We start from the raw sequence: 27,627 nt of genomic DNA, 5'->3' as shown, positions 1-27,627 counted from the left end.
AAGTCGGCCTCCTGGTGGCGCTATAAAAGGCAGATGCGGAAAATGCAGGTCAAAGGTTTGTCCTTGGCCTCTAGGGAGTGTGCCTGCAACGTTTCACGCAGATCGGTGCAGTTTTAGGGAAAACATGTGAAAAGCTGCCTCATGGTGGCGCTATAACAGGCCGTTCTGGAAAATGCGGGGCAGAGGTTCATCGTTGGCATCCAGGGAGTGTGTGTGCAAAGTTTGGCATCGACCGGGTTAACGGTGCCGGTCCGGCACTGCCGGAGATTAGCTGGCAGCGGTGGCAGCGGTGGCCGAACGGATAGCGGCGCGGTCTAGATACCGGAAGGTTCCCTGTTCGAACCAGCCGTCCGACACGTTAAAAAATTACCACCGCTGAAATGCCCTTGAACAAGGCATCAACCACTACGATGAAATGTGTTCTATGAGCAGGGCCTGGCTGGAAACAAGTTCTTGAGCTTAGCCCAGATACCCTGGGTAAATATGCCCTCATTTCATTTCATTTCATTTGGTAACGGACGGACGGAAGGAAGGAAGGACGGACGGACGGACGGACACACACACACACACACACACACACACACACGGACGGAGTGCAAAACATACTCTCTCCCCATGCCTTCGGCCTGGTGGAGACAATAAATGAAAACAGTAAATGACAAACCACGGCCCCCTCACGTATTAGAAGGACATTATCAGTCAACAGAAAATAGGTCTGGTGTTTTTGATGAAGCTATCATGGTAAAAATGGAGTTAAGTTATAATGGGTTTGTATAGGAAGGGGGCGGGGCAGCTAAAATGAATATCAAACATCTAAATACTGACTGAAGCAACTTAAAAACTGAGTAGATGATGAAATGACCAAAAGTTTTTTTTGAAAGTGAAATATCCGTTTAATGACTTTCCACATTTTGGTGGCATAGGAACCAGAGCCTTAGATATAGACATATTAGATGGCTCTGATAGGAACGAACACCGTGGTGTTTCTTTGTTGTGAAAGGAAAAGGTTTTCAGTGGAATGACATGCCCAAGACGGATGCCAGGGTTAATATTGTTTAAATTGATAATACAAATTAAAAGAACGTTGATGAAGCTGACAATCTCGCGAAGCCTAGACCAACGAGATTTGACAAATTTCCCGGAAGTGTAGCCTGGGTGGCTAGCATGCGAAGCTAACTGGTATCGGTTCGGTTGTAAGAGATGGAGTATGTGTTGTTTCACAGCTCCCACTGACAGCTGTAACACTTGATGTGACCGGGCACGCACTCAGACAAGCCGACAACAGCGAGGGTTTCTTGGACACCAGGGTAAGCATGGCCGAGCTGTTGGATTCGACATTTTGGTGGATACACAGGCGGGCTGTAACTGGAAAACGTTTAGCAGCTGTGTATCGTTAGCTCGTTTAGCTAAAGCGAACCGCTAGCTTGGCCACAATGCCTGTCAGCCAGTGTAACTGGTGTTGTTTTGGTTTGACAGCATAAACATTGGTAACATTCTCCAGCAGCTAGAGTCACCAAGACAAGCATCATCCGCACTGTTTACTTCATGTTTACTTGATGTGTTTACTTGTGTTTATGCTGGTGCGCACACAACATATGTATCATATGACTCCAGACATGACACACTACTCTCTCTCTCTCTCTCTCTCACACACACACACACACACACACACACACACACACACACAGGGCAATATGGACAATTTCAAATATCACTTTTTTCTTTAATTTACTGGATACTTCTATTACATTTTGTATGGCGCAAATATTTACACAGGGCTAAACTTGTAATACATTTGGCCAATAACTAAGACAGAATAGTCAGGTAAGTTTCATTACTTCACTTCAGCCTTTAAACCCAGGAAAAGGCAACATGTTATGCCATATTATAAGATATTCAAAACCCCCAGATGATATCGGGCTCGATCGCCACCCTCAGTCCCATGCTCATGGTTCATTATCTATGGTCACTACATTTTGTGATTTTTCAGATGTTCTTTCTTTTCAAAATCTTTTTATTCAGGTTTTTCAACAATAGCCCAGGGGCAAGTATTAGACAGACACATAAAATATAAAAATAAAACTCAATCCCCTATCCCACCCTCCCCCCACCCACAATCCCAAGGATAGTCGGAACAGTCTGGAGGAAATAAAATAAATATATATATATATATACATACACACATACACAAAATACATGCATACATAATTACAAAAAATAAAAATATAATAAAATAAAAAAAGCAGATTTGATTTTTCAGATGTTCAAGCTATGTTTTTAGAGGCATCAGACTACAATAACAGTTGTGAAATGTCCACTATATCAATATATATATATATCAATATATATATTATATTTTTTAATTGTGAGTAGTGACAGTAGACTACTCACTTGTCAATAGAGTTGTCCCGATACAATCTTTTTCAGACCAAGTAATTCATTTTTAGTACCGATGAGTACTTTTTATTTTTCTCCAATTTAATTTCATTGTCATGCCTACACTTGTCAATTGTCATTTATGCTTGTAGATCGGCTGTTTCTGGCGATCTGATATTCTGCTGTAGTGTTGGGTCAGACGTTCTCCCGTTGCATTCGTTCAGCCTAGTGTCAATTGGATGTTTTGGTACTCGGGTCAGAGTATCGGGCCGGTACCGAGTACTTGAGGGTGGTATACCAGACAGTATCGGTAATCAGAACAACTCTACTTGTCAAAAAGTCTAATCTTGTATCTCCACACACTGACATTGTTCAGCTGACCGGTAGGAAATAGTGGCGGTAATACATGTCACCGACTAATATCCACTGAATTCATATAATTTTTAAATGAATGTGAATCAGTTTGATCTGTAGGGAGAGACATCAGAGTGTCACTGATCTGATATAACTTTGTTTACATGTTCGTAGCTGTTGTCAATTGAAGAAAACAGTCCCCAGTGCACAGTAGTGCGACACAGGCAGATAACTGCATTTGTGAGATAATCTGCCACTGCTACTTTTGAAAGTAACCTATTAACGGAGTGAAGGTGTGTTGACTACTTGTTCAAAATGGTCACAATTCAGCCCAACAAATGTATGATGAGCCTAGTCAAGAGGAACGATGTCGGTACAGTCATGCTGATGAATCCTTTGAGGCTTATTTCACAACTCAATTTCACAATCTTTACATCTTGCATCGTCTCCTTGAGCCAGGGAGGATGTAGACAGATGATGACAAAAAGCGAGCTGACAGCTACTGCTCAATTCTTTCTGGGTTATCTGTTCTATTGCTTTCCCCTCTCCTCCTCCGTTTCAGGTCAACTTGGCTCCAGACCAGTCCTCACACACTTCTTTATTATAGCTGTTGGCTTGGCAGTGGCTCAGCATTAACTGCTGATGTGGTGTGTTAAATTAGAATTAACCATTAGAACCCCAGCATCCATATCTGCAAGCTCATTGACACTTTGTGACGTGAGCTTGTTAGCAAATTATCGATTAATTAATGATTTGATAATGGATAACCTTGTCGATTGATTAAACGGTTAGTTGATAAGCAGCTTTTTAAAAATCTAAAAGTCTTAATTTACCTCAATAAGGTCTAACGTAAAAAAATACATGTTGCTGATATACATAACAGAATGATTTCAAAAGGCATTTTATATTCCTTACTCAAATTATATTTGAGATATATGGCATCTTTTATGAGGAATGAAGTTAAATGAAAAGTGCGTCACAACATAATGCAAAAGCAGAGACGTTTCTGTGCACTTTTATATGTTATCCGGCCCACATGTGCATTCTGCGTTCCTCTGCCACACGTGTGCACACTGCACAGACAGCATTACTAGCTCAGTACTACTACTAGCTTATTCACAGAAAACTGCAGAAATAGAACGCAGAATTTTCAATGAATTGTTAAGCGCCCCTCAACAATAGTATTGTAAACGCAGTGAATGGCTGTGGTTTGGATTTTAAATGGATCACAGCAGCTATACTGCACACCTGTCTGTCCTGGAAGGGTGCACCCTCTTGTGTGGTTCTATCTTTCTATTCCTGACCTGTGAAGGTTTTTTTCTTGGGTATTTTTCTTAAGTTACCGTTACCCGATTGATGAGGATGTAAATTAGGTGTGTCGTTGAGTATTGACTTTCCTGGCCTCTAACGAAGTACCATGTTTAACAAAGGGATGTTTGTATTTGGTTTGCTTCAGCGCTGCACTACCAGTCTGTCCCTGCAGCACAGGTTGTAGCCCCCTAAAGCAGGGGTTCTCAACCCGTGGGTCACGACCCCTCGGGGGGTCGCCAAATTATTTTAGGGGGTCCCCAAATTATTTTCAAAAATAGCAGACCTACAAGCTCGTAGCGTGCCACTCGGTGGCGCGCTATGAGCTTGTAGATCTGCTATTTTTAAATAGCTAAATTATAACAATGCTTAAAACACCAAAAGGGGTTCCCGCCCAAAATGGTTTAAGGTTATTGTAGCAGTCAATTTATATTGGGGGTCGGGAGGGGGCGGGGCGGGGGTCCCGAGACATTGCCAAAGCATTTCCGGGGGTCCCCGGCCAAAAACGTTGAGAACCCCTGCCCTAAAGAATGTTAATACCAGTTTGACGTAGTTTGTCTTCTGGCATCAAAGGATTCTTCTGACGTGCTTTGTTGTGAATGGTCCATCAATGATGCTGCATGTATCCAGGGTTATCTTCCTGCCCCTCTCTGTCTTTTCAGTAATTGTGTGTAGTTAATGGATGGCCTGGGAAATTTGTCTGAAATCAATATTACAATCAATAATCATATGGATATTTTTAGATACCGATATCACAATGTGGCTTATGTTTTCAAAACCACAGTAGGCTAAACAATGACATTGATATTCGCTGCAGTGGATCTCATAGTGATCACTGATATTGTTTTGTGACACAAAACCTAACCCATTTAGACCTTAGGTTGATATAAAAATGCCTTCTAAATTATAATAATAATAAAAAGAAAATGTTTGGCTCTGTCCAAAACTATTACTTTTCAGGATTCAAATAAAAAAATAGCAAAAGTAGCAGGCTCAACATTCTGTGCTGTGTGAAGCATTTTGAGCTTCTAGATCATCTACTAGATAGGCCACTTTCGATTATTTTGTGTGACACACACAAATGGTTAAAATATGGAGAAATTTGTTTTCTGACCATCAACAGTGATGTATAGCAACAACTGAAATGACACGGAAGCGTTCCCAACTTGAAAGGTATGCCAACGCCGCAACGCATAACATGGGGGTTAATAATACACAATTGCCTGTGTTGAAACGGTCCACGTCTTCTCTGCCCCCCCCTCTCTCCACCTCAATAATACACAATTTCCTGTGTTGAAACGGTCCACGTCTTCTCTGCCCCCCCCCCCCCTCTCTCCACCTCAGCTGCCACGTCAGGCTCAAACATGGAGTCCATGCTGAACAAGCTGAAGAGCACCGTCACCAAGGTGACCGCTGACGTCACCAGCGCTGTCATGGGCAACCCGGTGACGCGGGAGTTTGAGGTGGGCCGCCACATCGCCAGCGGGGGCCCCGGGATGTGCTGGAGGATATACAACGGCAGTAAGAAATCCACCAAACAGGTGTGTGTGTGTTTTGGTTCATAGTCCAAGGTGTTGTTTACTTTCCCAATTCCATACACATGATGCAACACAGTTTGTGTCAACATTGTAGGCAGTGACTTCAATGTACACTCAACTGAGCGTATAACAACAAAATTGGTTAAATGGAGGAACAGGTGTTGGCCTTTCAAAAAGCTTGTTTAACCATTTTGCGTTTTGCAATTCTCTCTCAAGGAAGTGGCAGTGTTTGTTTTTGATAAGAAGATGATAGATAAGCACCAGAAGTTTGACAAGGACCAGATCATTGACTCACTGAAAAAGGGGGTGCAACAGCTAACCAGATTGAGACATCCCCGACTGCTCACAGTTCAGCATCCTCTGGAAGAGTCGCGGTGAGTACGCAGTCTTGCACACTGTAGTGTTGGCCCAATAGCATATGCTGTGCAAATATAAAATACTTCAATCAAACACTGGTACAATATGTGTGCAAAATAAGCATAAATGTGCCAAATATAAGTAACGGAGGACCACTTCGTTACACACACACTCATGCGTGCGCACACACAGGCACACACACAAGCTTAATTGAAAACGTGGCATGACTTTTCTATCTCTGTGTATGTGTGAGACAGATATTATGTGCATGTGTCCGTGCATGTGTCTATAGAAGCCATGTCCTGATCAAAAGACTGTGCAGCCTGGCTACTGAATAATACATAGTTCCTGGAAGCAGAATAAGGCTCAGACTCTTTCCTACTCTTCTCTTCCTCTCATTATGTCTTATAATAAGCTCACTTTAACACTGTACATTACATTCTAACTTTGAATATATGTAGGTCAGGGCTGAAATGAACCAAAACCTTGAAGAAGACTTTGTCGAAACGTTGGTTGGTTTTGTAAGAAGAAGTTTCGCATTGTGGCTATGAGGCTATGACCTCTCTTTTAAACAGGGCTGAAATGAAAAACTAAAATATCACGATAACTAGAAGGCCACCTTTTTATATTGATAAAAATCACACCCGTGTGAACTGAGTGGTGTAAGGTTTTATATAGCATGATCAGCTCTGATCTGACGTAATGAAATCACACCTGGATGTGATTTCACAACTGGCTTTTTTTGTGCAGAGAAAATGACCATGGTTGCTACGGTCATCCAGTTCACCCGGGTGTGATTTAATTACGTCAGAAATTATTTTGAACATAGCAACCATGCTCATTTTTTTCTGCACACAAAAGCCAGTTGTAGGAGTGGTTTACACCACTCAAAAATCACGATATCTGTATGATGTTGCCATGTCTGCCTTCTCAAGTATTTTGGAACTCTTGACTTGCTTAGTGCTAACAACATTGTGTATCATAATTCATCATATTTAAAATTGTATTTGTTATTAATGTGCATCTTCCTGTTCAGATCTCACTTGTCCTGTCTGGATGGATTCGTTGGGACAAGGTTGACTCACTGAGATAAAACTGATGCATTATTTCTCTGCTTTCACCTCTAGGGACTGCCTGGCGTTCTGCACAGAGCCCGTGTTCGCCAGTCTGTCCAATGTACTGGGCCAGTGGGACAACCTGCCCAGCCCCATTCCCACCGACATCAAGGAATACAAACTCTACGATGTGGAGACCAAATACGGCCTACTGCAGGTGAGAGTATACAGTACAGACGGACGGGTAAAGAGAGACACAGACAGATGGGTGGGCATGTAGACAGACAGTCGGCAATTGTGTTGACACTGAGATACACATTATAACGATAATCAGTCGATAGTTGTGGTATTCTAGAACTAGACACATGATTCCCAGTTGCTCCAGTGATTGTGGGAAGCCAGTGGTTTAACAAAAGAAGACTGGTTGTACTGGTCAGCCTTTCAGGTATTGTGAAGAAAAGTGGTTAGTAAGAAACTCTTTTAAGGGGCACACCCATCGATGAATGTTTATTGAGCAGACCAGTATGGTTGCAACATCTAGGGTTCGATTTCCTTTCATGGAATGTGTGACGAAAATAAAATACTATACATATACTGTATTTAATGAAACCCTAACACACAGACATTGATCATGGCAGTAGGCTGATTCTGAGCCTTTGGGTTTCAGCACTACATAGCCAATGTGGAGGTATTCATTCACATACCATGCACGTTTAAAGCCAGTTGAGCCTGCCCGATTCCAGGCCCCACCTTCTGTAGTGTGTCCGTGTTGAGATGTGAATTCCTGACAAAGCTGAGGGCTGATGATTTATCTGCTGTGAAATGCGTTTTAATTGTGTCTATATTTGCAGTCGGCTGTCACAACAGGACACCTTTTTGTGACTGTTTTCCTTGATTCTAGCATCATAGAATTAATTGTGCTTCATACTTTGTTTCGAAAAGGCCTGCCTTTTTGTCATCACTTTGTTGTAGTTAAGTAAGACATTCTTTAGATCCTTTGATACGCAAAGTTTCATAGAATTTCATTTCTCCAAACGATTGTCTCTGCCAGGCCACTGAGGCCAGACGACCAAAGGCTGGAGTGTATATGTTTTCACCCTTGTCCGCCCGTCCGTTTGTGTGTTTACTTTGTCAGTCTGTGAACAGCTAATCTTCGGCACCATAAGACCGATTGGTGTAAAATTTCCACTTGTAATAGCGCCATGAGGAGGCCAATATTTGCTCTGAATGACCCCACCACCACCACCACCAATCAACAGCCCCATGTTCTCAGGCCTACACTTACTCAATGGTCACTAGAGACTTTGTAAAACATGTACTGGAGCGCAAAGAGATTCAGAATTTTATTGAGTGGATTAAAGATACGGATTGCCCAGAGTAGCGTCTGTGGGCAACTCTGAACAGGATGATATGGACCTTCAATGTTTTTCTTTTGTGTGGCTAGCATTAACATTTTCCTCCATTACTTGTTTCACCCTCTTGCTGTTTGAATGACATCCTCTTCCTCCCCACCTCAGATCTCTGAGGGCCTCTCGTTCCTCCACAGTGGGGTCAAGATGGTCCACGGGAACCTGTGTCCGGAGAACATCATCCTCAACAAGAGTGGGTCGTGGAAGATCATGGGCTTCGACTTCTGTATCTCCTCCATCAACCCCTCGGATGCAGAGGTGTGTGTTATGAGCGGGAAAAAGAGCACTAAACGTAAATCTTGTAATAGTGTGTTCACCACTGGACTGAGGCCTGTGCAGATTAAAAATAGGCTGCTTTGTAAAGAGAGGCTTTTATTTGAGAGTGGCCATTAAAACAGTGATAGAAGAGCAGTGCTACCACAACCCCTCAACTTATTAAGTATACAGTGCACAGTCTAGAAAAAGTATAGACAAACGTAGCCTTCATCAGCATTATGCTATCGCCAATGAAGGCATAAGTGTGGAAATGTGTACATAGTTCAGTATGCTGCCATGCCAGCTTATTAAAAGTGACTGGTGGACAATCCGTGAGCACTGTTATATTCATTAAAACAAAGATGCCACAGCTGATATATGGAATTGACTTTAAAGCTAAATCTGGGACTTATTTTAAGGACTATAAACTTATTTATTCCAACATTTGCAAGGCAGAATGTAGCTTTAACTCTTGGTGAAATGTTTTTTTTGTATAAATTATCGGCACATTATCAACACATTTTTGGATTCACCAGGCCAGGTTTGAAAATGCTTGTCATTTGAGAACAGCCATTTATTGCTTAATGTTGTTGCATTAAGCCTAATATATGGTTGCCCGCCGTTCTCACACACCAAACCTAAAAAATCCGCTCACAACGTTGTGAGCTTGTAGATCGGCTATTTTCGAAAGCCCGCCGAAGCAGTAACTCTGCACTCACAAACTTGTCTCACCTCCCCCTCCTTCAGCTTAAGTACACGTGCAAGGAGTGGGAACCCAACCTGCCCCCGCTGTGCCTGCCCAACCCCGAGTACCTGGCGCCCGAGTACATCCTGTCCGTCAGCTGTGACAACGCCTCCGACATGTACTCGCTGGGCGTCATCATGCACGCCGTCTTCAACGAGGGCAAGCCCGTCATCCAGGTCAACAAGCATGACATCTTCAAGAGCTTCAGTAGGCAGCTGGACCAGGTAAGAGAGGCACGAGGGGATGGATGGAAAGACCAAAGGGTACGGTACGTTGTTGGGAAAGTATTAGGACGTGTACTTACCACGTGGCTGCTATAGGGGGCCGAGCTGTCTATCCGTTTGTCCGTGGCTAATCTGGAAAGCCACTGGACCGATCAGCGCCAGATGTCTCAGTGCAAAGTCAATGACTGGTAGTACCAATAATCATACTAATGGCCTCATGGCTCGGCAAGGCTTACTTACTTTAAAAATAGTGGGGAAAAATTCAACATATTTATTTGAATGACACGCATAATAATCACAAATTTCCTAACGGACAAGAAATACTGTAGTATGTGCTTCCTGTCTGGTTGTGATGGTTTGACAGCGAAGACGTGAATTGCACACTACTACGGGCAGCGCACCCCCGTGCCTCCGCCCCCCATCTTCTGCGTGTGTGTATAGTGTCAACACACGCAGAGATGAAGCCCTGCCGCTGGCTCCCATTTGTTGAAGAGACATCTATACATAATCAAATTATATTATAATGCTTAAATTATAGCTTTAAAAGCAGATAAAGTAGGCTATGTACAGGCATTAATAACTACCGCATATGTACGGTTATATAGCCTAAATTTAACAAACAAGCTTGATTGACATTTGTAAATAGGTCAATACAAAAACTGCTACGAGGATAAAACCAGAAAAGCACTAAGGCGTCTTTACATCAGGTATAAAGTAAAAGGAAAACGTGACAACCGTATGGAAAAAGGGGCAGAAGAACTGGGAGGCGGAGGTGCGGGGGGTGCGCTGCCCATATGTGCAATTCAAGTCTTCGCGGTTTCACATCTGGACCAATTCCTTGTGCCACTTGCCCTGAACAACCCTGAGTGAGGTTCACAAGCTCACTGCCACTCACTGACATGAAGGGAATGCAACCATGTCTCACACATGCACACACACAAACATGAATGTGTTTTCTCGTAAATAAATGCCCTAGTTGATTTTGTGTGACTACAGCGTCACACAAAAGTAGCAGATCTACAAGCTTGAAACACAATCCTCCTTCGTTACTCTGACTTCCTCTTTGTTATGGTCTTCCGGGATAGCTGTAGAATTAGGGGCGGAAGTCGCTAGATACATGGCGATTTGATTCTGATTCAGAGGGTTACGATTCCATTAATTCCGAATGATTGGGCTACAATCCGATTACGATTCCATTACAGATGCATCGTGGTGCCAATGCATGATTTATTTCCCCCTCACCGTGTGACTGATAAACAAAGTGCTTTCTAATGATCCATAATGAAAACACATGAATTTACATCGTTATCTTGTATTACTAATACTTCCAAACTAATGGAAGAGATGTGTCACTGTCAACTAGAAGGTTATATTTAACATCAACAATTGCAGAAAACTCACAGGAAGATAAACAAGTCTTTCTTTGTAAATCGATTAATTAAGCACGATTCATTTAAGAATTGATTTTATTTTCCACAGCCATGTAGAATATGGCTGTGATGCTAATGCTGGTATATTTCTCCCTGTCTGTCTCATCTACAGTTGAGTAATATTAATCCAGCCATGCTGAAAAAGCTTCCAGAGGATGTGCGAGAACACGTTAAGATGCTGCTCAGTATCACGCCCACAGTCCGCCCTGACGCTGATCAAATGACCAAGGTCTGAATCCTACGACACACACACACACACACACACACACACACACACAGTTCTCAGTTGCCATGATTGAGTTCAGTCATTTTAATTTGATAGAAGTCAGCATGTCTTCTATGGAAGCATGTTGCACACTGAAAATAGACTATCTGCAACATTACAATGTCTTGCTACACATTGACATTCAGACATTGTAAGCTTGTAGATAGCCTAGTTATGGTTATTAGTCATTTTAAGACCCCATTGATCTCGCATATGTCATAAAAGCGAAGGTGCCTCAAAATCTGCATTTTCTTCAACTATTCTACATGTATAGTTCTTATTGTGTTGGGGCTAGTTTTGTTTATCATATCGCAGATTAAGCAACATTTTTCAGTTGTGAGATTAATCTTTTGCTTTAATCCATGTGTTGTGTGAATCCTTTTGCTTTGTGTAATGCAGATCCCCTTCTTTGACGACGTGGGCGCTGTGACCCTGCAGTACTTTGACTCCCTGTTCCAGAGGGACAACTTGCAGAAGTCTCAGTTCTACAAAGGCCTGCCCAAAGTCCTGCCTAAGCTCCCCAAGGTAGCCACGATTTAGTGACTTTGGCTGGGTTTCCCGAACGCATTTAGTGTAAGACTTGTAGTGCCGTACATGCTCAGATGCCCTCTAGGCCGCGGACAGAAGCCTGTGGACATAGACATTCCGTGCATAGATGTGCCACGCAATGGCCTCAGGCCTACCATTCTGAAATTTTATTTAATAATATTTGGACAGCTGACAGTAGGCTCTCTTTACTGTGTGTGTGTGTGTGTGTGTGTGTGTGTGTGTGTGTGTGTGTGTGTGTGTGTGTGTGTGTGTGTGTGTGTGTGTGTGTGTGTGTGTGTGTGTGTGTGTGTGTGTGTGTGTGTGTGTGTGTGTGTGTGTGTGTGTGTGTGTGTGTGTGTGTGTGTGTGTGTGTGTGTGTGTGTGTGTGTGTGTGTGTGTGTGTGTGTGTGTGTGTGTGTGTGTGTGTGTGTGTGTGTGTGTGTGTGTGTGTGTGTGTGTGTGTGTGTGTGTGTGTGTGTGTGTGTGTGTGTGTGTGTGTGTGTGTGTGTGTGAGTGAGTGAGTGAGTGAGTGAGTGAGTGAGAGAGATACAAATGTACATCATGTTTTTTTGCCCTAATGTCTGTGCGAACCCGGGGGTCTGTTGAGGGGTTCCTTTTAAAAACACACAAAAAAAGGAATGCAAATGGATTATTGAGAATCCAACCTGAAGCAAGTTGTTTTCCTCAGAGAGTGGTGGTGTATCGTATCTTGCCGGCGTTGACCTCGGAGTTCGTCAACCCAGACATGGTTCCCTTCGTCCTGCCCAACGTGTTGCTGATCGCAGAGGAGTGCACCAAAGACGAGTATGTCCGCCTCATCATGCCTGACCTCACACCGGTCTTCAAACAGCAGGAACCTGTCCAGGTACGCACGCACTCTGCACACACACACACACACGCACCCTCGTGTGTGTGCACTGGACAAATCACAGACAAACGCTGAGGTGTAGGAGCTGCAACGGATATCTGTTTCCACAGCAATGATTTTTGCGACGTACGTAATGTAAACTGCTGGGTTTCCACGGCAACAAGTGTTTTTTGACACACACACACACACACACACACACACACACAAATACATTTTGGGAAAATGCTTCAATTCATTATTGTGAATGTGAACTGGTGTTCTCAATCTCGCTGAATGGTTAAATAAACAGACAACAAACAGACATTCTGAGTTATTCGAATAGTTTTACGAATAGTTTTACAATGACATAATTATTTTTTTCAGTAGTCTTTACCCAACTAATAACTAACGTCTCTCGTCATCTCTGCAGAAGAAAAAAAGACACTCAAATGTGCTATTTGCTGTAGATAACGTTTGATTGATACTAGGTTGTGGTTTGTGCATGAGTTTGAAACGGTTTTAGTTTTTTTCCTGTGTGCTCTCTTTTGCATGATATTGTTTGTCCTTGTGTAATGTGGTTGTGGTTTGTGGTTGACATCATTTTAGTCTTTGCTAACCCAGAAGTTAATATCGCCATAGGTTCTCTTCTCGCTTCAAATTTTGCATGACACCACTAGCAACACGCCCCAGCCGGAGGCATTATGTTTCTGGGTTGTCTGTCCGTCTCTCCCAACCTTGTGAACACAATATCTCAGGAATGCTTTGAGGGAAGTTTATGACGTTTGGCACAAATTGTCCACTTGGGATCAAAGCTGGTCTTGTTAGACGTAGGCAGTCATAGGTTGAAGGATAAAATCACTGACGGTGTGATCTCATGTTTGTCCCACAATTGTGAATGCAGTTTGTGATAAAATCAAGAAAATAGCTAAGCTATGTACAGTAGCAAACAAAAGCTTATGCTGTATGTACACACATTGTTCAACAAGACAACCTCCACAGATGGAACACACATTTCTGTGATTTGTGAACCACAGTTACCACACACACTGTTTATGAACCATATTCAGTTACAGTTGTACTGTATAACATATTAAATAAACTTAATTTTGATCAAATCGTTCACTAGGTGAACACTAGTTTCACAATTTCCATTCCACAAAATGGTGTTTTATTTTTATTTTTCTATTTTTTTACAACTTGAGTTTAGTCATGAGTTTGTCTGCCCCTGACATTGTACATTATATATTATTTGTTATATAAGTTAATGCATAGCATTTCAGACAATATAGTTGTTGCCTTCAAAAAACCAGGACCCTGCAGTGTTTCTTTTTTTGAGTGGTAAATGGGAGTTACGCACTATGACTTCAATATTAATTGTTCTTTCTTATCCAAAAAGAAAGGACACTTAAAAGCATACAAATGTACGGGTTTAGACATTAACTGGTGTAATTTAACAGCACGTGCAACTCCCTTACTGTATGTTGACCACAGACTTTATTTTCGGGATGAATTGAAAACCCTACAAGGAAATCTGACAAGGTGAACCCATGACTCGCTCACTTCTGGGTTTTGGCGCCACAAACTGTAACACTATTCACAGTATTCCATCACAGGCATGGTCTTGGTCGTCCATAGCCAATGAGCTGTGGCCTTGTACCATATTGTAAAACAACACATGTCATGAGAATACTATGAATTGCATGGTTCATTGTAATAACCTACTACTGTATGCAGCATGCTATATGTGGTTACTGTATGTCAACTGTTGTCTTTCTCTCTACTTTTCTCTTCATGCCCTCTCAGGCTAGCAATATGGTGAGTGGTCGCTGCTTTGAGGATTGTCCAGTAGCGTGTATTTAATATATAACCATTAGGAATTAGTTACTAAAACCACTTCAATTGTTCTTTCAACACTCACTACTTCATTCTTCATAAGGATATTTAACTTGTGTGTCTTTCATATTCACCTCATTGTTTTTTTTATTTCACTCATTACCTGTGCCCCAACCCATGCTGTTCCAGATCCTGCTGATCTTCCTGCAGAAGATGGACTTACTGCTGACCAAAACACCACCAGACGAGATCAAGAACAGTGTCCTGCCTATGGTCTACAGAGCTCTGGAAGCTCCCTCCATACAGATTCAGGTAGAGGACATGGCTGAATTAGGGTTCTTCAATCCTAACCACGATCTGAGCTGTTAGTGAGGACATTGCAAAAGTATATCTAGGTCAACGGCTGAACTGACCTTTTTATTTTTTTGTTTAATAGTGTTTTTAGTGTAATAAAATATAATAGAAGTAAATTAATCCGTTTTTTTTTTTATTATGGATCATTAGAAAGCACTTTGGTTATTAGTCACACAATGAGGGGGAAATAAATCATGCATTGAAATCGAGATCCAGATTCGTGATGCATCAGTAATCGATTTATAATCGAATCATAGCCTTTTGAATCTGAATCCAATTGTCAGGTACCTAGAGATTTCCACCCCTTAACAAATACTGTAGGGTATTGCATGTTACTATTGTATAATAATAAGTAGTCGTCTGCATTGAAGCTACATTTACCTTTTTGATTAACTGCGATCTAGCTGGCAAAGTAGTCTTGTTGCTGTGCTGACCATATCCAAATCGTGGCCACAATTTGAACAGGATATATTTTTTGAGCGCCACACACAAGAGTCTTGGAGCAACAAATCCAATTAAAAATATCAGAATATAACATCCTTTCCTATGCCCTGACAGGAGCTGTGTCTGAACATCATCCCGACGTTTGCCAACCTGATCGAGTATCCCTCCATGAAGAACGCCCTCATCCCGCGCATCAAATCAGCCTGCCTCCAGACCACCTCGCTAGCGGTCAGTGCCTCTTTCTGGCCATCCGGCTTCAATTTTATTCTTTCGTCCCTTCTTTCTCTGCTCTTCTCCAGCCGAGGGTTGGAGGGTAGTTAAACCAGGGGTTCTCAACGTTTTTGGCCGGGGACCCCCGGAAATGCTTTGGCAATGTCTCGGGACCCCCGCCCCGCCCCCCAATATAAATTGACTGCTACAATAACCTTAAACCATTTTGGGCGGGAACCCCTTTTGGTGTTTTAAGCATTGTTATAATTTAGCTATTGAAAAATAGCAGATCTACCAGCTCATAGCGCGCCACCGAGTGGCGCGCTATGAGCTTGTAAGTCTTTGTAAGTCTTTGGGGACCCCCTAAAATAAATTGGCGACCCCCCGAGGGGTCGCGACCCACGGGCTGAGAACCCCTGAGTTAAACAACCTCCTGTAGAAATTGATTATTAAGATGGATTTAAAACTCGTTAAAGATCTCGTTTTCCTGAGTTCCTCTGGTAGGCTGTTCCAGAGCCCTGGGGCCTGGGGACCAAATTAACCATATGACTCTCCTTCAATAGACCCTGACCAGATGATGTACAGTTGGAGGCCATCGATATTGTCCTTTTCTTTTTGCTGAGGTTTGCGTGATCTGCGCAAAAGGACAGTTAACCCATTTTGGGCGGGAACCCCTTTTGGTGTTTTAAACATGTTATAATTTAGCTATTGAAAAATAGCAGATCTACAAGACGAGCTTGTAGGTCTGCTATTTTTGAAAAATCGTGAAAATATTTATTTCAGAAAACTGGAGGATTTAGAAGGATTTTTTAAAATTTTGAGGTCAGGCCTAAATGGGTCAAATGATAAGGGACAATATCGGTGGCACCCAACTGTAAGAGTACGTGCAGGCACATACAGTAGGGTTCAACCATATTACATAAATAGCTAGGAGCTAGAACATTAAGAGCTTTAAAAGTTAGCAATAAAATCTTAAAATCTGTCCTGAAGGAGACTGTTTACATTATATATCTAGCTAGCTGGCATGGCTGTTAACCTTAGCTAGCATAGCATGCATGTCATTGACAAGTACAATGTGCAATTTGGAAAACGGCCTATTAACCAATAAACATTTGAACCCATTTTGAAAACTTGCAAAAGTGATTTGCCCAGAATAGGGACGACAGGATGAACGTTGTCAACATGCAGAGAAATGAAATGATTTTTGTTTTAACCCATTTAGACCTGAGGACGCATCTGTGTCATATTATAGCTTTTAACCCATTTTGGGCGGGAACCCCTTTTGGTGTTTTAACTAAGCATTATGTTATACTTTAGCTATTGAAAAATAGCAGATCTACAAGCTCATAGCGTGCCACCGCTATGGAGAAAAAAAATATGTAAATTATTAAATGTGTCAGTGATTTCTTTGTATATTCAAGCTATTTGTCATATCTGCCCTGTGCAATTTCTGATTACGAAGCCTAAAAGGCTTTCTGACTGACATTCTGACTTCTGGGTGCGTATACAGGTGCGGGTGAACTCCCTGGTGTGTCTGGGGAAGATTCTGGAATATCTAGACAAGTGGTATGTCATCGATGAGATCCTGCCCTTCTTACAACAGATCCCCTCTAGAGAACCAGCTGTCCTCATGGGCATCCTGGGTAAGAAAATAACTGAGTGTGTGTGCTAACTATTTAACTGAATTCTAACTTCCTGCTGTGAGGAGGAGGTGTTGAGCAGCTGACATATGTAGCACTCACTGGAGACGAAACTTCACACGCCTGGTGGCGAAGTTTTCTCGAGGCACAGAACGTACAGGGAAGTGTTATCTTCCACACATTACAATGCCAGGATTGGAGGTGAAAATTGTCAAAGGCAAAAATGAGTGACAGTGCTGTTGTTTTCCCTTTACTAACCTCAGATATTGAGACGGATGTATGAATGATACGTTGGTGTTTGGTTGATTTAAATGTACCCAGGGATCTACAAGTGCACGTTCACCCACAAGAAACTGGGCATACCAAAAGAAAACCTCGCCTCTAAAACCCTGCCGCACCTCGTCTCTCTGAGTATAGACCACAACCTCAACCTTAATCAGGTACGCGCGCACACACACACACACACACACACACACACACACACACACACACACACACACACACACAAAATACCATGTCTGAAATCCATCAGAACGTAACAGTTATAGTTTTACTTCCATGTGGTCTAATCATGTACTTTGTGAATCGTGGACCCCCTTGAAAACGAGATGGTTCATCTCAAGGGATTGTTCCTAATAAAGAAATTTCAGACATGTGGTGAACATCAACTTGTCAATTTAATATGATTTTTCCAGCTCTCCTGGTTCATTAAAATGTTCCGTATCACCAACCGTCTTTATCACATCAGAACCATATAGATTGATCAGTTGATGGATTGACGCGACTGCTGGTTTGTTTCAGTTCAACGCGTTCATGGTGGTGATCAGGGAGATGCTGAGTCGTATGGAGGCCGAACACAAGACCAAGCTGGAGCAGTTGCACGTCATGCAGGAACAGCAGAGGTTTGTCTATTCATTCATACTGTACAATATCAATAAAGTTGAGACGTTTGCTCTCCGTAAAGGACCGAAAAGCTGAAGCCAGGCCCGAGAGGCCAACCTTAACCCATTTTTAGGGGCGGGAACCCCTTTTGGTGTTAGCATTATGTTATGCTTTAGCTATTGAAAAATAGCAGATCTGCAAGCTCATAGCGCACCACCGAGTGGCGCGCTACGAGCTTGTAGGTCTGCTATTTTTGAAAAATCGAAGAACGACTGACATAGAAACATAGCTTTTTCAGAAAACTGTCAGGATGTAGAAGACATTTTTAGAATCTGATCTCAAATCAAAATGGGTTAAAATCCACAAATGACAAAAGGCTCGCACAGACACTGACATTGAGGTGATATACATTATATATTTTTGCTTTTTACCCTCTTTTTTTTCTCCCCAATTTAGTCGTTATGCCAGTTGATTCCTCTCCACACAATGCTGTGTGTTGGCACTGACTCACCTGCCAGTGAGGAGCCTCCACCAGTCCTGCTGGCAGGCGCCCTTCCCCCCGCACATAGGAATATGTGTAGTTACAAATATCCCCCCCCCCCCCCTCCCCCAGGAGTAACTTGTTTGGTCTCTTCCTCGATAGGAGCATGGTCATCACAAACCAAGGGAACCAGTCGGAGGAGAACAAGAGGACCCCCAGTCCAGGAAATCAGGTGAGAGGTCAATTCCTTCAGAGACACAAATAGACTGTGACTGTCAACTGTTAGATTTCACCTGTCACATGGCTGGCGTTGGCTAGAACGGTGTTGTGGGGATTGGAAGGTCGCCCCTGTTTGTCCCTACCTAGCTCCTCCTGGCATTATGTCGACGTGTGCTTGAGCAAGACGATGACTCTGAAGGCCCACGCATAATCCAGTTTTAGGTGATGACCTACTCACCGCAGTGGTTGGAAAAATACATCATGACGTCACTTTAGTTAACACCCCGACCGGCAAGGACAGAGTTCTCCGTTCAATCCATTAGTAACGCCCCGCGCTCAGGACGGAGATTGATAAAAGGACGGAGATTTATTGATATCAACACCGATCGCATCGCTCCACAGGCTGGGAGCGTCTGTTGCGCAACAATCGATGTTATTTTCCAGTGGGACGTCGTCGAAAATGTTCCCCATTTTAGCCGATGAGACCGAAAATCTTAAAACGTGAATAACTTGATCTAAATCATAACGTCCAATTCTAAGCAAAGGTTATGTGTTAGACGGCCCATCGCGGTCCCGTCGCTAGTCGCGTTAGAATTAATCATACCTCCCGTTGTTGTCGATCGGGAGTGTTTTGGCTACATCTCATCTAGCTACTTCAGCTACATCCAGGAAAGCGCCTGGTCCGTCGCTAAATGTGCTTCGCTGCTATAAATCGCTGGGCGCTCTGATTTAATGGATTAAATAACCCCAGGCGTTCGGGGTGTTAAGCCGTGGTGATAAGCGGCTCACCGCTCACCCCAACACGTCTCTCTGTTATGCAAACTGGAGTTTGCGTAGGCCTTTACTGCTCTGCTGTCGTTTTGTGAATGTGTGTTTGAATGTGTGTGGACATGAGGCCTACATATGTCATGCCATTATTACATAATCGCCTAATCGCAAAGTAACAAAGTATTTTGTATAAGCATCAGAATCGTTTTCCATTCATCTGCATTAATTCTTCTGAAGCTGTTCATGAATATTCAAGATTTTCAAAAAATAGCATAAATGGCAGGTCTACAAGCTCACAACGTGTCACATTTAATTTATTTATTTAATTGTGACGTGTTTGTGAGCTTGGCTATATTGGCTAATTTAGAATTGGAATTATCATATTACATTGTGGACATAGTACATTATTTATTTTGATTAATGCCGGTACAGGTCTTTCTCAGTGTTATGTTATGTCTGCCCTGTGCAATTTTTGTTTACAAAGCCTAAAAGGAAAATTCAATCGTCAATTCATAATTCAAATTTCATGTGACAACCCCAGGCATAAAGGAAAAGGTGCTTCTAGGGCTCAGAAGAATAGATCTATGACGCTATGACATCACTGTGCCAGACTGACAGCCTCTCTTTGCTTTCAGATTGACGATATGTTTGGCAGCACAGGAGTTAATGGGAAAGAGAATGGATCGTCAGCACTAGCCTCCCAACCAAATAGAGTACGGCAACTTCTTGTTCATGTATTTACTTGCACAAATTAACTCACATTCACCCCTATTCTGGAGCAAACATTCAGCGAAAAGAGACGATCTACAAGCTCACAAATGTTTGCGACATGTTGTGAGGCATGTAGATCAGCTATTTTTTGGTGAAGAGATTTGATCTTGAGGGAATTGGTAACAAACCGTATAGACCACTGAAGTCCTGGTCGTCACTGCCGCTAGATGGCGCTATACTCCTGGTTTGTGGGGTTCTGTTGAAATCCCCACAGGGGGATCTTTGATCGACTGTGTTAGAAACATAAACAAATCACCCGGACGATTTTACTCGTATGGATATGAAGCATCGACTGAAGGTGGAAATGTACAAATATACCCAAAGAGTAACAATTATGTATTCTATATAGAATCCAGCTAGATCATTTTAACTTTAATGGCTCTTCTTTAAAAAGAAAATAGGTTTTGCTTGATCCATCTGTCCTGCTGTGCGTCTTCTGTCTGTCCAGATGTCTCTGACTCTGGAGGAGAAACAGCGTCTGGCAAAGGAACAGGAGCAGGCAGCTAAACTGAGGAACCAGCAACCCTTGAACCCCCAGTCAGTCAAACCAGCAACCAGCACCACACAGGTAAAACACACCATCTTAGCTATCCATCATGTCCGATGATGACGCTTGCTTGCTTGCACACACACACACACACACACACACACACACATCTAGCAATAAACCAGATATAGCGCACGCTGCGCACCTGAAGCATGTAAGTTCTTGCTTTACCATAGCTTGATATGAACACGTTTATCTCATGGCTTACTGCAGAGGAGAATGTAATTTCAAAATGTTCCCGACAGGTATATGTGTAATGCATCTATTTAAGCAGTAAGTCCAGCCGAGTCCACTGTTTCGCTGGCCGTGGTGCTGGGATGGCTGTCTCTCTCTTTCTCTCTCACACACACTCTCTCACACTCATTCTGTTTATGATTGTAATGTTTTTGCATCCCAATGGAAATATTACGGGAGTATGCGGTACAAGATGGTAATATTGCGGGACTAAACAACATAAGAAATGTAGTTGCGGGCAGGGGCAGCGTCAGTACGTGTCATCAGAAGTGAAACAGGCCGGGAATGGTCAGAAATCCAGCGGGCGGGAGTGGGACTAAGAAAACGTTGCCTCGCAGGGCTCGAGTATACATCACACAAGTTCATGTCACCTGACTTTCCATGCTCCTTGTTTTGTGTGCCAGGCTAAGGATCTAACCAGCAGTCTTCTCAACAACATGACGTCTCTAAACAGCCTCTCATTGGCCAACACACCTCGGCCGCCGCCCGTCCAGGGCAGCACCTTCCCCAGCTCCACCCCCATGGCTGGCTCCATGGCTCCCCAAGTCTCCAATGGCTTCAACTCAACCATGGGCTTCCAGGCGGGGGCCATGAGCATGCGCCCCCCGCCCCCGGGCCCTGGCCCTGGCCTCTACGGGGGCATGGCCACTACCACCAGCACTCCGAACTTCACTGCCCTCAGCCAGAACCAAGGGCCCCCGGGACAGACGAACAGGGCCCCCGACATGTCGGCCTTGGACAATCTTTTCAGCGGCAACAGGCCCAGAGTCAGCCTCAACCAAATGGGCCCCAAGCCAGCCCCAGGAGCCGCCACCCCTTGGCTCAATCAGTATGGATCCACCCAGACCAATCAGACTGCACCGTTAAACATGGGAGGGGTGCCCAGTGGGTTTGGGATGCAGGCCAATCCTTTTTTTAATCCACAAAACTTTTCACAGCCCGCTCCGACCCCTGGTGCAAACCCAGGCGGGGTTAAACAGAGTGCGTCTGTCAACAATGATCTCAAAGACTTATTTGGCTAAAACATAGATATAATTTAACTAAAGAGACAGGATTCAAAATATATTATTTTAACTACTGTAGACAAAAGAGCCTTGACTTCGTACAGAAAAAGACAGTGAATGTGGTGAAAAGAAAATAATCAATCCTCGATAGGGCTTTGCCGTATGTATTTTTGATCTTTTCTGATCTGATTTGAATCGAATTTTCAGAGCATTTGTACACATTGGCCTGTTAAAACGCACTTGCCCCTACTACCCCCCCAGACCAAACTACTAAAGATGAAGGGAGTTGGAAGTTCTTACTCTACTGTGTTCCTAACGATGCTGGACTTTCCTACTCTTTCTACTGTGTATAGGGGTGTGCATACATCAAGCGTTAAATATTTCCAGTGAAATTTTATCTGGGAAATTCTCTAGGGCTGTCCCCTCATAGTCCCTAATTCCTATGACTATCGATTTAGAATCAGCCCTAGAATGATCTTTTTAACCACTTTCAACCTAGCGTCCTAACTTTGGGTAATGTCGAATGAATTTGAAGAAATTTTTGGCCACATGACACTGTCGTACGACAAAGTATAAATCAGGCTTGGGTGGTCAACTGCTGCTCTCATTTCGGAAGGTTTTGGGACTGCTTTGATCCTCTTTCTTTTTAAAGGCATGCTTGTCTGAACTTGTCTGTGATAAGGAAGAGATGAGGACAGAGTGCAGTGGGTGTTACTGTAGCTAGAGTCAAGCTGATATATCGGTCAGTATTTGACTCTTCCTTTTCTTTAACAACATCGGTATATCAGCAATTATGCAGCGTGTGTCCTGATCTTGTTTTTCTCCAAGATCATCCAATCTACAAGCTCACGTGTTGCAATGTGATGCATTTTGAGCTTGTAGATATGAGCTATTTTAGAAGACATTTTTAATACGGCTTAAAGTGGTTACATAAAATTAAGTTCCGTTTATGTTTTATCTATCAAAACGATTTACTTATTAAAGGTTCTCAAGTAGAAACTTTAATGAAAATCTACATTTTTCAAGTTGATTAGAAAGTGTAGCAGTTTTTGACGGTGGTTTAGGACTCTCCAAAATCAGGGTCGACGTTGGTCAGTCAGGCTCTATAGCGCTGACTGGTTGAACCATCGGTGCGGTACGTGACTCCAAGGACATGGTCTATAAGGGGGGCAGGGGTTGACATCTAATGTCCTGCAGCTTAAGACTAATAACAACTACAAGTTGTTGGCTTTTAGATTTTACATAAGTTATTTTTGGCTATAGCAGCACCCTTGTGCGATGGAATATACATTTTGCTCTAAAGGCCACAGCTTTTTAAAGACCTTAAGAATGAAATGTCTGGTCTGGTCTTCATTCTTCCTCTAGTCTTGTCCTTCACCAACTTGTCTTGCGTGGTCAGATCTACCGTCTTACACGATCAATTCCAGCGATGGAGGGTCTGTCTGAATCATAAGACGGCGTGTCCTGGTTTTGCCAGAGGAAAATCTCAGGTGAAATCCCTGATTGGCTGCAGGGCTGTACCAGGAAAGCAGTCTATCTCACTTTTTATTTTTAGCTTGGGGGTGGTACTTAATTAACCACTTTCAACCTGGCATCCCTTTTATGGGCATGTCATGGGTGAAGAAAAAAAAATCTTAACACTTAATTTCTTTTTTTAAATGGCACATATACAAGCTCAATATGTTGTGTGCTTGTAGTTTGGCTATTTTTTTTTTACTTCGTTTTGAAATTGTTTTGAACATTTATTTTAAAATGGGGCTAACAACTTGTTGTGCCCCCAGACCCAGATGCGAGCCTACTCACCACCTCGTTGCTCGCGTTCATCAAGGAGTGAGTCTGTGAACACGAGCCCTGCATTCCCTTCAAGTAATGGAACCTTTTTTGAGCATTTTTTTTTGTTTTTAAGACAGTATTTTTTTTATTTTATTTTTGCAGTTTTTGTCCGTTTACTCTGTGAAGGGGGTTGGGGATCACAGCCATTTCACATCACTTGAATGGCTACAAGGATATACTGTATCCATTGGAATAGTTGGATGTATGAAGTCTGTCTGTCAGCAGTGTCTGTCTCCTCGTGACCTTCTGAAGGATGGCTGGAGATCTAGGACCACACACTGCTTCTTAGACCTTAAACCTGATCTATACTTTGTCGTATGACTCACCGAAAACACTTGTAGATTGCCTATTTTTGCTGAGCATCACGGTCATACGACCAAGTATATTATAAGGCATTGGGCTGTCGTGCCTTATATGGCAACATGTTTTGCTTTTCTACGGCAAAGTTTTACAAATACAAAATAGTATCTAATTTTGATGTTTCTCCCCCTCGTGGAGCATTTCACGTGCTGAAGTTGTCTTTTTGTTGCATGTTACTGAACTGACCACAGAAGATAGAATGATCGATCTTTTTCACTGATTATTAATGACTCAATGACCAATATTTATGAATTCATCTCACTCATCACTTGACTTGCTATGATAATGCAAACCTTTTTTTTTTAATATATATATATATATGGATCATTCGTGTATCATATCAAATGATGTGTACAATGAAGAAACCGGCTGTCTTTATGTATTTTGAGTTGAGCACTTTTCAGTTTATGGGGGGACCTGTGCTGCTGTTATACTATGAATTATATAATTATTATAGTTAATTTAAAATGCAGTGCTCTGTGGGGGCCTTGGTATATATTTTTTAATGTTCTTGTGATAGCGACAGAGGCCTTAGAGTGGCGTGCAATAATCTTTATGGGTGGGTAAGGGCAACATGTGATTTGATTGGCTCCAGTGGCCTTCTGTTTTGTTTTTTGTTTTCTTCAGTTGCACTGATCTCATGAATCTCAGTGTATGGGTTAGTAAGATTTGCAACACGGATGTAAATCAGTCTGGACAAATTAATTTGAATTGGGTGGTGTTTTTACCTCTATGAACCTAGCATCCCAATCGTGGGCATACATGTCATTATAGGCAAAAGGTTTCCCATTTTATTCTTGGATAGCAGTTATACAAACGCCCAACATGCATTGTTGGCTTGTAGATCGGCAGTTTTCGCAGTACGAGACACTTGTAAAATGGGGGTTAAGATGCACCTTTTATTTGTTATACCGATGGGGAGATCTGTTAACATGTTGAAGTAGCTCAACTGCTTTGAACTGGAGGGAATTTTAGTATTTTACTGTATTCAATAATTACTCCTACAGGTTGTGCACACTGCCTGCATTGCATTGTCATTGCCTTGTAAATTATGAACCACCTGAACCCTATTCTGGGGAGAACATATGGTCAAAATAGATCTATGGATCTGCTATTTTTGGCAAAGACATTTTTGTATAGAGGCAAAATGTAGGGGGCCTAGTACAGACCCGTAGGGTAATAAAGCACCACTTAAAGTACCACTCTTTTTAAGTTCTACTCTTTTTCTCCCCATTGGTCAAGCAAGACCTCAAAGTAATTTCTTATTGGATGAATGCAGTTTACCCTCTGCTGTGGTCGTCCCTATTTGAGAATGTATACATATCACAGAATGGATATTGTTTTCCATTTTTCTTTTTTGTTCATCCTGGTCAGACTCCAAAGCATAAAACCTATTCTTATACAAGAGTTCTGGTCGTTTGTATACTACTGCTGTCATAATGTGTAGTGTGGACTCTTATGAACCTTGTAATGTGTGTTTTAAGGTGATGTTACATGAGGTGGTTCAGTAAAAATCTGTACATATATATGAAAAATACACAATCTAATATTCTCACTGTTTGGTCTTTTATTCGTGTGACAGTTGGGTGATGGTTTTATATGCACAATGTCATTTGAAAGATCAAAGGAGGTTTTTATACTTTTTAATATGTACAGTAAAAAGCATTTTAACCATTACCTTTATTTGCTGTAGAGGGGGTTAAAAGGCCTCACAAAATGTTTATTTTAACCAGTGGAATAATATGATAGGAATAGGAACCTTAAATTGTTGTTTGTTTTGCTGAATGGGGGCCCTGCCTGAACCCTGTTTTAGGGTTGGGATCCGGGTTCAACATTGAGGAACCAAACTCTGTTCCACTTCCATCACACTTGGAACCGTTTCTAGAACCAGTTCTAAAACTTTTTTACCACCATAATAATGCAAAGTTACAGTCCCAGAAGGGTCCACATGGAACCCGCCCAACTAACCCTAACCCAGAAGGATACCAGCTCTACCCCTGTACCCCATGAGAATTGCTGATCTAGAGATGATAGCCTACAGTATAAATAACTTTTATGCACAAGTGCATTTCCTAAATTAACTAAGCAGTCACCGTCTCTGTCTCATGTTGTTCTTTCTTAAAGAGAATCTGTTCAGAGAGGGAGGGAAAGACTACATTAACTGTTAACTACATTAACACATTTCGCAGTGGCGAGTTATTATAACTTAACTTCAATCCTTAGCCTCGATCGCTTTACGATGTTGGCAAATTTGACAATGCCTAATGTGATCGCATTTTGTACTGTTTTAACGTAATAAAGTAAAACACACGGTGTTTAGTACCAAAACACAGTCGTAGGATATACTCTCTGTCTGGATGTGGTCGTGGAACTGATTTATTGACTGCAGTGCGTCTGTCCGTGCAACTAAGTTTAGTTTTCCAACTTTTCCAGGACTTTTATAACCTCTCGGCGACTATCCGTTTGCTTGATACTAGGCAGGCTTATTGCGCGTGACGCAGGCGCACTGTTGTCAAAACAGGCGCGAGCGGATCCGCTCCCAGAGTGCAGCAGGTGTCTTAATTTGTGATATGATTGGCGACATGAGTCATGTTGATTTAATTTTACATTCAAAGTAGGCTATATTTTAAGGACGACAACATAAAGGCCTAAAACAAAACAGAGCCTACCTTACTTGAATTCAAACTCATTTTAGCAATTATAAGTCACTCGAAGTCAGTCATATGACTTATATGACTATAGACAATTTGTTTTATATACGATATTACCGAGAGGAGGAACAGTCAGTTATACTGCCCCCACTGACACTACACTTCCTCTCACGCTGAGCCTCGAGGGACCTTATAAAGAAGACAAGGGAGAATTAAGGGACATGTCTGTCACGGGCCGGCCTCACTCACTGCCGCAGTCAGGTAGAAATAGAATGTATAATTGTGTATTGTATATGTAATGTATAGGCTACCGTGTTTGTTATAGGTTCAAAGCCTCTATAGCTCCGTAGGCAAACAACAATATCAACAGAGATAGCGGCAAAGTGGTGGGAATGCAGCGTCAAATGAACCTCATCATATGCGGAATTGCGGATACATTAATGTCCTCCTAGGCTGCAAGTCCTGTCACAGTCAGGTAGGCAGGCGTATTTAATAGGCAGCCCACTGTATATTATTTGTGCGTGTGTTTTAAAATGTCCAGAGGCTCAACCCACAATGTTGGCATGGAGAATAAAGGCCTGTAGGCCTACTGGAGGCTGGAGCACCACCTGGTTCACTGGTTGTGGGAGAACCCTGCCTTTGCATGCAGTCTGCTGGTCTGAAGACCGAGAGGAGGGCTTTGACCAGATGTTTTGACCAATGGAG

At 42.5% G+C, this 27,627-nt stretch overlaps 1 protein-coding gene across 1 annotated transcript; it reads left to right on the top strand.

Moving 5' to 3' along the window:
* Positions 1-1,134: 1,134 nt before the first annotated feature.
* scyl2 (SCY1 like pseudokinase 2) lies at positions 1,135-25,826 on the top strand. Its single transcript, XM_079493724.1, has 18 exons — positions 1,135-1,307; positions 5,383-5,579; positions 5,793-5,950; positions 7,061-7,205; positions 8,506-8,655; positions 9,400-9,621; positions 11,164-11,280; positions 11,716-11,841; positions 12,533-12,709; positions 14,714-14,836; positions 15,437-15,550; positions 17,043-17,175; positions 17,494-17,612; positions 17,974-18,074; positions 18,698-18,767; positions 20,158-20,235; positions 20,742-20,861; positions 21,479-25,826. Exons 2-18 carry the CDS (start codon positions 5,403-5,405, stop codon positions 22,094-22,096), a joined length of 2,748 nt encoding a protein of 915 aa, XP_079349850.1. The 5' UTR covers positions 1,135-1,307; positions 5,383-5,402; the 3' UTR covers positions 22,097-25,826.
* The last annotated feature ends 1,801 nt before the right edge of the window (positions 25,827-27,627 follow it).

Source organism: Electrona antarctica, assembly GCF_951216825.1.
Source record: "Electrona antarctica genome assembly, chromosome: 23".
Taxonomy (NCBI): Eukaryota; Metazoa; Chordata; class Actinopteri; order Myctophiformes; family Myctophidae; genus Electrona; species Electrona antarctica.
This window is presented reverse-complemented; position numbering and strand designations above follow the sequence as displayed.

Coding starts and splice junctions, on each gene's coding strand:
- scyl2 (XM_079493724.1), top strand. CDS start 5,403: ATGGAGTCCATGCTGAACAAGCTGAAGAGCACCGTCACCAAGGTGACC. Junction 7,206..8,505: donor CCAAATACGGCCTACTGCAG/GTGAGAGTATAC, acceptor TCCCCACCTCAG/ATCTCTGAGGGCCTCTCGTT. Junction 9,622..11,163: donor TCAGTAGGCAGCTGGACCAG/GTAAGAGAGGCA, acceptor TCTCATCTACAG/TTGAGTAATATTAATCCAGC.